The sequence below is a fragment of the Oryzias latipes genome, chromosome 23, assembly GCF_053564925.1.
Source record: "Oryzias latipes strain Hd-rR chromosome 23, Olatipes_Hd-rR_3.1".
Classification (NCBI taxonomy): Eukaryota; Metazoa; Chordata; class Actinopteri; order Beloniformes; family Adrianichthyidae; genus Oryzias; species Oryzias latipes.
Window position 1 is genome coordinate 10972590 of NC_136259.1, and position 10955 is coordinate 10983544.

At 39.3% G+C, this 10955-nt stretch overlaps 1 protein-coding gene across 1 annotated transcript in view; it reads left to right on the plus strand.

The window, feature by feature from the left end:
• The window catches only part of LOC101169010 (cAMP-regulated D2 protein), a 33867-nt gene extending 25010 nt beyond the window's left edge, over positions 1 to 8857 (plus strand). Inside the window, exon 9 of the mRNA XM_078941904.1 lies at positions 8024 to 8857. Within this exon, the coding sequence (XP_078798030.1) occupies positions 8024 to 8476 (453 nt within the window). The 3' untranslated portion in view covers positions 8477 to 8857. The remainder of the gene's footprint in view (positions 1 to 8023) is intronic.
• The last annotated feature ends 2098 nt before the right edge of the window (positions 8858 to 10955 follow it).

The window sequence follows — 10955 nt, forward strand, 5'->3', positions numbered from 1 at the left end:
CAGCATCACGTGCCTACTACAGCATCACCGTACTTTTTTTTTTTTTTGGTGGCCCTAAAACTCCGTCGTAAGAAACTGACAGGGTACGAACCAAATAATTTTATCAATATAGTCCTATCTAGCAGATCCATGATAATACATAGTGAATCAAGTTTAAGACATTAGTGTAATAAAAAGTATAAGTTAGTGTAAGAAAAAGTAAAAGGGAGTTTCTAACTATTCTGTTTCTAATTATTCCTAACAGTTACCAATAACAATTTCCTATACATGGTTTATATTAACGTGTCATCATTAAGCCGTCATTTATAGATAAAGGCAAAAGCTGTCCCATTTTTCAGTCACCAATGCATTTTTGCAATCTAATTTTCCCAACATCTTTTCACAAGCACTATTTTCAATCATTTTTTCTTTCCACCTTTTTAGCGTTGGGATTTGGGGTTCTTTCCATAATTTAAAAATAAAACGAGCGCATGTCACCAGTCCAGTATTCAATACGCTGACTTCACTACAGACTTTTCTGTCCCCTAAGAGGCATAATCTTGGTGATTTGGGAAGTTCACATGCTATCCACCCCTGTATACACTCCAACACTTAACACTTTTCTCCAAAATGGAGAGATCCGTGAGCACTCCCATATTGCATGAACAAAGGTACCTCTCCCTTTATGACACTTCCAACACAGATATTTTTCACTAATTCCCATCACATGAAGTCTAGATGGAGTGTGGTAATACCTGTTAAGTATTTTATATTGAATAAATTTGCCTCTCGCTTCTCTGACGTAAATTCCATTGTCAGAAAGGATTGTTTGCCATGCATCATCATCGATTGTGCAACACAGGTCTCTTTCCTATATAGTTTTGAGGCTTTTGCTTGTGTTATTTTTAGCCCATGGGCAGGTTTTATACTATTTGGATGCCTTGCTTAGCGATGAGGGTAATTGTAGAATGTTTTCTATTGGATTCCCATCTTGCGATAACCCAACCTTTCCTTTTAAGCAATCTCTGAGTTGTAAATACCTCCAAAAGTTACCATGTCCTTCCAAATTATATTTCATCTTAATGTCATCAAATGACATGAAAATATACCCTTGGATTAAATCAAATGTTGGAATACCTTCTCGCAACCACTGTACCCAGAAAATATATTGTTTAGCAATCTTAATTTTTAGGGTTGTGCCATAAAGTTGCATATTTTTGGAGGTGTGAAGAAAACCTACACTTTTTATGCATCTCTAACCATACCATCTTTAAGAATTCCAAGATTGGATTATGGGTCCTGCCTTGCTGCTCACCTAGCTTTTGCGCTAATATCTCCATCAGTGTAAATGGGAACGAAATGCCCTGTTCCACTAAGATCCAGTCAGCTTCCAGCTCTTTATCAAACCAGTGCTTTGTGAGTCTTGACATCTCAAAGGAGATGCATTAGTGTTCAGCATTAGGTAATGCCAATCCAACATCTTTTTTGGTTAGCAGAGCCAGTCCATACTAATTCTGTGTTTCCCACTATTCCAAAAGAAATTCTTTAATCATTTTATTATATCTTAGCAACACTTGTTTTGGGATGCTCATTCCAGTGTAATGTATTGTAGTATTCAACTGGAAAGCCATCTATCCCAGGTGATCTTCCAGTTTTCATCTTACTAATCCCTCTCCTAACCTCAGCTTCCGTTAAAGCAGAGTCAGTTGCATCATTTACCTCTTGTGAAATCCTTGGTATCATCACCTTATTGTAAAAAGCATCTAACTGTTCTGTGCTAACAGTAGTTTCCGATGTATACAATTGTTGATAAAACTGTTTAAAGACGGTGTTAATTTCACAAGATGACGCCACCAGTCTATCATTCTTTTTTTATTGCTGTGATGACATTTTGATTATCCAGCTGCTTGAGCAGCACTTATACACTACGCGTTATAAATTTCAACTCCTCTTGTAGTTGTCTGTAAGGAAAGTCGTGTCAGGAACCCTTCTCTTGTGGAGAAATCTTCAAACACCATCTTAATATAATTCAGTCTCAATAATCAGAAATGTACACAACCTGTTTCACAAATACACACGCTCTGATTCACAAATGTCATTTTATGCAAACATGAAAAATAAATTCGAAAATGCACACCCTGTGTTTCACAAACACATTGTGTTTCACACATGCACACTACATGTTTTACAAATGCACAATAAGTGTTTCTCACAAATGTGCACACTGTGTTTCACAAAAACATTGTAGAAATTCACAATAAATGTATCAGAAATGCACAGTAGGTGCTTCACAAACATGATTTTTAGGTACACGTGTGATGTGAACTTACAGATCATTCGAATTGCAGAAAGTGCATTCAAAAACCCGCTTTCATTTGTGAATCTCCCCACATTTGTGAGAGATTTTTCTGCGGTGAATATTGAGACTCCTTTGACGGAGCAGGTCAACTAATGTCACCATTGGCTAGTGAATCTGTCAATCAAACTCATCAGCAAAGTAGGCGGGTTTGCTTTTAGCCAATCAAATGGCCCCTTAGACTTTTCTACGCTTTCGTGCATGTGGCAAAAGCCCCGCCCATCTTTGATTCTGTACCAGTTGGTCGTTTAGCTTTAGCTTTAGCATGGCTTGTCGGTTTATTGCCTTCGGTCGTCAAAAATTACAGGCTTGCGCAACTTTTCAGGGAACCTGGAAGCCAGGCAAAGTTGGTTGAATGAACTTGACATTGAATCCAGCGAACTGTGTCCCGGTCATGAGAATTACAATGAACGTTTCACTCGGGATGTTTGTACGTTATCCTTCTCTTAGCTTTGATGCTAGCGTCATTTCAACACTCAGACACAGTTCCCTTCGGTCTTGATCATATGAAGGTGGAGGAGAAAAATCTTCAACTTCCACAGAAGGTTCTGTGGAGAAACTGGCATCACTTTGCTCTGTGATACGCAGTAGGACTACATTACCTCAAGCTCATCTCACTGTCAATCACAGATACCCAGTACACCTCCCCTGCTCAGCCCGAAGTAACTTTGCTGGACCTTAATTTTAATTTTGTAATAACTCTACTGTCATTGATTTTATATTGTAACCATATTTCTGCTGCTAACCTCTTGGCCAGGTCACCCTTGCAAAAAAGATCCTCATCTCTATGGGTTTTATAACTGGCTAAATACTACACAACAAAAGATGGTCATAGAACAACAAAGTGCAAACATTCGCCCTTTATTGCCGAATAAAAGTCAGTGAAAACATGGACAGATTAAAACATCAACATTTAAGCAGATGTGGGATCTCTACTGATTTGACTTTTTTTTAAAACTGGAACTAATTTTCATAACATCCTTACATACAATTTAGTCCCTTGAACAAAACAGCAGTATTTATTTGAACTTTGTCTTCCTCCCCTCAGTCTCTCTCCTTCTGTATGTAATTATGAAGCCTAAATTAAGTTATAAACATACTGGACAGTGAAGATATAGGTCCATTCCAAAACGGTCTGAATTTTGCAATGGATTGATGTTGTCTTGCAGTTCCAACATTTGTGGACCAAAAAGAGGACTGTCCAATACCGGGACATTGATCTCAGGATGAGGTTCAGTCATGAATCCACTCTCCTCCCATTCAATCTCTGGAACCAGCATACCTTGACAAAAAAAAAGATACTGTTTATGAACAGCGCTGTTATTTTTAATGTTTTAGATTATGTAGGCACAGTGACCTACTAATAACTTATATTGTTACTGGCAGGCAGTCCTCATATCTCCATAACTGTTGTCAATTTGTACATAAGTGATCCTTAACAATGTAGTGAGATTAGTACATCTGATAGCTCATAATGCCATACATTCTGAACTTGCAGATGTGCTATTCTTCCTACTTGATTTAAAAACCCAAACAATTTAGGGAAATTGTTTTCACCACACAACAATAATACTTTTCAAATAATGTGCAATTCATTTTTGATGAAAATTCATTGTAGTCATTGTGATTTCATGATACAGTTCTTGATACTTTCCACTTTCGTCGAACTGCACACAAATCAGTTTTCCAGTACAGTGAGATTAAATAAAGCATTTACTGTACCCGGGGATCAAAAACAGGGTTCTGGGTCAAGCCCAACTGCCACAGCTGATTTGGTGTCATGCTTTGCTGCGTCCTGATTGGATGGCTGTCCCTACGTCACTAAAGTTATCCAAACTGGCCCGGATGCGGATGCGTGGTAGGAAAATATAGTGGCAGCAGAATAAGTGATCTTACTGATACTGAGCAAGTCTTGGTCCTCAGGAGAGTGCAGGATGTTGTACTATAAACCAGTAACACTCATAAAGACATCACGCCAGAGGGGCTCAATCCTGTATTTGGAAAAAAGCAAAAAGAAATATTATATTGTCAGATTTCTTTTAAATACATCATTTACTTTTATGTTTATATTAAAGCTTCTAAAACTAGGTTCAACTCACCGCTGATTGTGTGTACACTTTTCCTGCAATGAAGCTGTTTGTGTCAGTTCTACGTACTGTGAGAATTAACTCGGCTATGCCCACATTTTCTTCTCCGTGATCTCCTCTCACCCTGACAATAAAATGAAAATCATGTCTCAAACACATAATTACAAATGCATTACCAATACGGTCCACAATAATTTAAAAAATGTTATGTTAATTCTCTTATCTACGTTTCCAATAAGTAGAATTTTTAGGTTAAATAAATGACAGGAGTGGGTTACATGTATCATTGGGAAAAAGAATTGAGGCGAGAGAGACTGTTAAGGGGGTGTAAAATGTTATTCATGAGGGGAGAGAGTTTTAGAGTTGCCTTTGTTTTCAGAGAGGAGTCTAAAAAAGTTTTTATTTTTGTACAAATAACCAAGTACTTATACTGCCTGAAATGTGAATAAAAGATTTCTTTATGAATTACATGTGGAAAGGTGGAAAGATTTCATGTAATCCATGGACACCAGTGAAGATCACAAATCATTGAAGAAAAAAAGGTTCAGAGCACTGTCTTGTGCAGGGGTCGGCAACCCAAAATGTTGAAAGAGCCAAATTGGACGAAAAAAAACAAAAAACAAATATGTCTGCATGCATGCAGTGCATTCTGTGGAGAACGACGCATCACGTGACTGCTCTGTTGTGCAAGTTTAACTCCATTTCAATATTTTAACGACCCAGCCGGGACGTCACTTTAGCAGGGAAGATAAAACCAAACTGCTAGCGTTGTGGCTTCATTGGAGAGCTGTCCGTGCCCCATACAATGCACGACCACGGATAGTCTCGGGCAGAAATAAACAGGAAGCACATTGAATATCCTTTTCAGTATCATGCCCATTTATTCTAGCACACATAAACAGCCAATAGAGCATGGACCTCTCTTCAATTCACAACACTCTCACTCAAGGTTTTACCCCAAAACTCCCCACTTCCCATGAGCCTTAGGGGCTGAAGGCGGGGCTAACCCCCAGGTCGCTACAATATCAATGAATTATGTTTCATTGCTTTGATCGAATTAAAGAAATGTAATAAAAAAATCGGATTTTTGATGTCATTTTTATTTTGAGGATTTGAACAAAAGAATGCTCCCTTGGCATATCTCAAGTTTGATTTGTAAATTTGTGTTTTGTATTGTACTTTCGTTTTGTACAATAAAGTTAAAGAAAATTGTAATATTGTAGTGGCGGTCGTGCATTTTAGGTCTGTTAGCAGCAGGGGATTGTGGGACGCGGTCTCTTGATCTAATTAGGGCTCAGCATGAGCGTTTCTGTTTGCCCACATTTCTTTTCATATGGCAGTTTTGTTGTTTCACCTTAGTTCATTCTTCTTCTTGTGTTTTTTCTTTATGTTGCACCATAAGTGTGGGTGGGGGAGTGGTTGATGACACCTGTGCAATGTTCAATGTGGTGTGTGTTTTAAGTAAAGGGACTTGTAATGCCTGAAAGGAGACTATGCTCTCAGCTAAGCTTTCTGCCTGCTGCTCTCTGAAACTGCTTGGAGACATGCCTTGTATGGGACACGGACATTTCTCCAGCGCAGCCAATTGATTGACAGCTCAACTTCTAGACAGCTTGGCTCCCGTTTTTCCCTCTGCAAGTGACGTACCTGCTTGGTGTTACAAAGTTTTTTCTACGCATTTCTTACAGCATTGGAAACCGTTAATAATGTTTGTGTCTTGTTTTTCCTCCTACAGAAACCATATTAAAACAAAAAATATATTTCTCTCCTCCATCTTTTTACATTTTCAAAGATTTTTGAAAATGCTCCAGGGAGCCACTAGGGCAGCGCTAAAGAGCCGTATGCAGCTCCTGAGCCGCGGGTTGCCGACTCCCGGTCTAGTGGGTATAGATGACCCAACTCCCAACGTTAAAGTGCCTAGGATAGCACAAGGGTTACGCAAAAGAGTGTTTAATTTTTTTAAATAGGTTTTAGAGAGATTATGAATAAGAATTTATGTAACTTAAAAGTTAGTTTCTTTTTCTGAAGGGAAAACTGGATTGAATGAAAGTTACTCAAAGAAACTGAAGAAAACTGTTTCTTGAGTTGGTGCGCTGCGGCTGAAAAAGACACTCTGGTTTCCAGGTAACAGACAGAAGAAGTATCTCGTTATCTTTTCTTTAGCTTCTCCTTAGCTAAAAGAGCATAACAGCTTTATTTTTTAAGGCTGAACCAATTTTGCTGTGGTATCAGGCATACTCATATTGGCTTTTTAATATCAAACAGTTTCCCATCATCTGGGAAACTCTTCAGACCTGGCGTCCACATGCGTGACATCATATTTTGGGTTATATATTTCTGCTTATCTGAGGCCGTACAAGTGTAGAGGGTTAGCTCGTATATAAGCTCTGGTCTTAAGAGTTTAATGATGATCAATTCATTGTTTGCATTTTGAGTTTAGATTTTTCTATGCATGCATTTGTCTTTGTTTTGTGTTTTCAGCCACTTATGTCTTGAAACAGACCCTGTAGACTTGAGATAACCTGATTCTCCAAACACACAACTTTGCCTTCAAACAAACAATGCCCCTGTGAAAAGTTTTGTTACTAGCAGTTTGATGCTGTAGCTTTGTTATTGATTCAAAAAGCTTTTAAAAAGCATTTTAAGGTTTTAAACTAAATTCTGTTTTATTTAAATGTTTTATTTCAATCACAGATGGAGACACAAGAGCAGGATTTGATTTGATATTTGATTAAAAAAATAACGCTTAAAAAGTGTCTAAAATGTGACTTAGCAGTAGTTCTTAAAGATTTTAAGCTCATGTTGCACACTAAAGTTTTATTTTGTACTGGAGATCATAACAGTTAATGTTTCTTTGCATTAAAAATTTCTAATAAAACATGCTACAATTCTGAAATCTTGCAGAATTTCCTCTTCCCTTAATGATGTCTTGGGGCCATCTTGTTTGCAACCAGGTCCCCCTCAGATTTTTTAGATCAATTTTAGGAAAATTATGTAAATTCCTTACACATAACTAAGGACTGGTTTCAGGAATGCAACAATGATCCCACAAAATGGCTGCCAGTAATCAGATACTTGCGAATTGATCTCAGAAATGCCATCCTCATAAAATGTGGTTATCATCTGATTTAATTAAAGCCATTTTCTTTTGAATAAAGAATAGAAAGAATAATTTTAACTCCAATGATGTAACTGTCAAACTTTCTGACGGTCAAAATTTCATCATAGACATATCTTTAAAAACAAGGGACGAATCAAGGTGTGACGACACCCATAGAAAATGCCTCGATCACGTAAAGAAATCTGATAACTCTAGATATTAAACAATGATGTGGTGTGCATGTAAAGAGAGGCACAGAGACTTTGAGGGGCTGACCTGGCCTTCAGACCTCAATCCCATCCTGTACTTGAGGGATGAGGTTTTAACAGAATTAAAGACCTGCAGTTTATTTGTAGTCAAATTGGGCAGACCAACTGTCCCAGCATCTGTTAGACTATCAGCTGTTATGTATTGGCCCTGGACCATAGATTTCATCAGTGGTGCCTGATTCCCATTGGCTGAAAGTAACACTGTTTAAAACTCTTTGTTTCTCTCCCCCAGATTGTCACAGATTATGTGTTCCTGTGTCCATCACGGAGGTCGGCGCGGGCAGGCACAGTAGCTGGCAGCCACCTGTGGATTTACACGTTTGACCATGTGGCGTCAGACCACAGTGTGTGGTCAGGTCTCACCTTCTGTTACCAGCATGTCTGCCACGGTGCTGAGCTGCCCTTCCTTTTTGACTCCGCCCTAGTGGCCAACTACACTCTGTCCTTAGCAGAGAAGTTATTCTCCAATCGGATGCTGTGCTACTGGGGAGCCTTCACCCACACAGGGGACCCATCTTCCAGGGTTCAACAAACGGCTTTCTGCCGGGAGCAACGTCTGCCTGTGTGGCCACAATACTCTGACACCAGTGAGTGGCTCGTCATGAACCTGACGGTGCTGTTACATGCACAGGTGGAAACCAGAAACCACATATGCGACTTCTGGGACCAGCTTGGAATCTACTGATGCCAAAACAACTTACATGTTTTCAGTGACAAATTGTACTTTAACAGTTTTAAAAATTTCTAAAATTGTTTTGTGAAAATTATGAGAAAAACCTCATACTTACTCTTTTAAATTTAGTGGAATTTGTATAAATGTGTATTTATGTTCGTGTTTAATTAGCAGATCAATCTGTACTTGAGCTGTTTGATAAACACACGCCTTTGCCTTTCTTTAACTGGCAAGTTTTCTGCTTCACAAAGCACTAAAAGAAGCCTGTTTATGGTGAAAAGTATCAAGGACAAAGCCTAGGCTCTGAATGTGACACATTAAAACAATATTGTTATCCAAAAGACGAAAATATATCAATTGCAAAATAAAAAATAAATTCCACATTTTTTGCGGTTTTATTTGTCAAATGTCTGATTTCTGTCAGTAAAAATCCTCCATACAAAGACTGTCTGACAAATATTCGAAAGTTTATTTCAGGACAGGCTCAGTTTGACGGGACAGAAAAAGTCAAAGAATGATGCTATGGTCACAAATACAACTGCAACCGCGCCATGAGGAGGCATCGGCCGAATCTTCAAGATTAGCTGCCGTCGCCCGATTTTTTGAAAGATTGTTGGCGTGGTCATGCACATGGTGACAGGCAAGTGAAGGCAGTCCATCTCGAGTGCCACCAGCCGCCCGGTAGCCTAGAGGTGCATAAAAAGTGGTCCACTCTGCCACACTGGTCATCCACAGCTCAGATTTTTAGTCCACATTAGAATCTTGTAAATAAAAAAAATGTACACGCTTTTAGACAACATGCCTCCCAAGTAAACACAATGTTCTATCTTCTTCATATTCTTCTCAGCAATAACCGCAATTCATCAATACACAGGTCTCTGAGTCGCTGTGGTGCCATCAACGCCATGATGAGTTTTGTGCAGCATCAATTCCATCTCCCCATTTGGACCTACTGTGGCCGGGATCACCAGATTGACATCTGATCATTGCTGGGCCCCTGACCCATGTCAACAGCCGTAGTTGAGATCCTGGGCTGTTTCCGTACAATTTCTAATAATAGGACAGTGGCAGTGGGATGGCAGCAAGGGGGCAGGGGTGGCTGGCAGTCTGAAATTGGCTGATCCTCAGATGATTTAAGGGACCAAGGGGACCCACCTGCCTGTCACTGGACTGTCACAGCGCAAACTCCAAATGTTCCCATGCAGCTGACCGATGTCAAAAAATCGTCCGGTCAGCGTAAAATTGTAACTTTTTCTTAATACCTCGGTGGCTGCCCTGCAGTGTGTAAAAATGCAACTGCCACCTCCCAATTACAAACGCCACCGCAAGGCCACCTCCTCAATTTGCTAAAAAAACAAGCATTTAGGTTACCGCGCGGTGATATTTTGGGATATGTGACCGTAGCCTTAGCACCTCTAATTTAGTTAGTTCTGTTTTAACCCTATAGTCTCAAGAGAAGAAGGGAAATAATAAAATGATTAACACAATTACAACCTGATTAAGAAGATTGTAGCTGTAATTCCCGCCTTGCCCGCTGTGTTGAAGTGTCCTTAAGCAGGCCACTGAACCCCACAATTCTTCTGGTGGTTATAGGTTGGCACCATTCACACACATCAGTATGTGAATGTTTCAACTTTGCAGTGAGGCTGTTTGGACCTTTTTTTTTTATAACAAGGTAATGCTTTGAAATCAAAAAGCGACTATGTTCCGTCGAATGCCCAAGGTTGGTATTTCTTCTTCTGCTAATTAACAGCCGTTCTTCTGGGTTTAAACAGAGTTTATAGTTCTGTCATGTCCACAGATATTAGATAAAGTTCTGTATACTTCTGCAGCTGTTCTCAGCGGCGCTGAAAGTTAAGGTCAAGTTGTCTGTAGGTCAGAACTCTGCTAAAAATCAAGTGTCACTTCAGACTTTAGGAGAAAGCGCTGATCCCAATATTTGACTCTTTGATTAATTACTACATTTGTTGACTCAGACGTCTGTGATCAAACACTTCTCAAAATCCTTCATGTTCTTAACAACCAGAACTTTGGGCCGAGTGGTTTGACGTAAATCCTGCAGCCTTTAACCCAAGTGTTTTCAATCTGCTTAAACTTCCAAAGCCTGGCGTATTTGGCGATTTCAGCATTCCTGCTCTTGCGTCACTGGGGAAGTAAAAAGAGAGATCCTCACTCTCAGCATCTCAGCTCCCCCTTCCAAAATGAAAACTGTTCAAGAGCCTGCAGTATCTTTGAACGAAACTCTAATCACTGCCTTTGAAAAGTTAACCTGCAAAATTCAAGACTTTGGAAATCAGCTAAAAGAAAAGTGTGTCATGGTGGCAAACATCAACCAACTCATGGAAATGAAAGCAGCTGTGATTGAAAAATGCAAGGGGAAGATTAAAGAAATGGAAAAAGAAGTTCCACAACTTGTTAAAGAAAACAAAGAGGTAAAAGAAAAAGTAGCTGAAATGGAAAGATTCAAACAGCTATGGAACCTAATAATTCA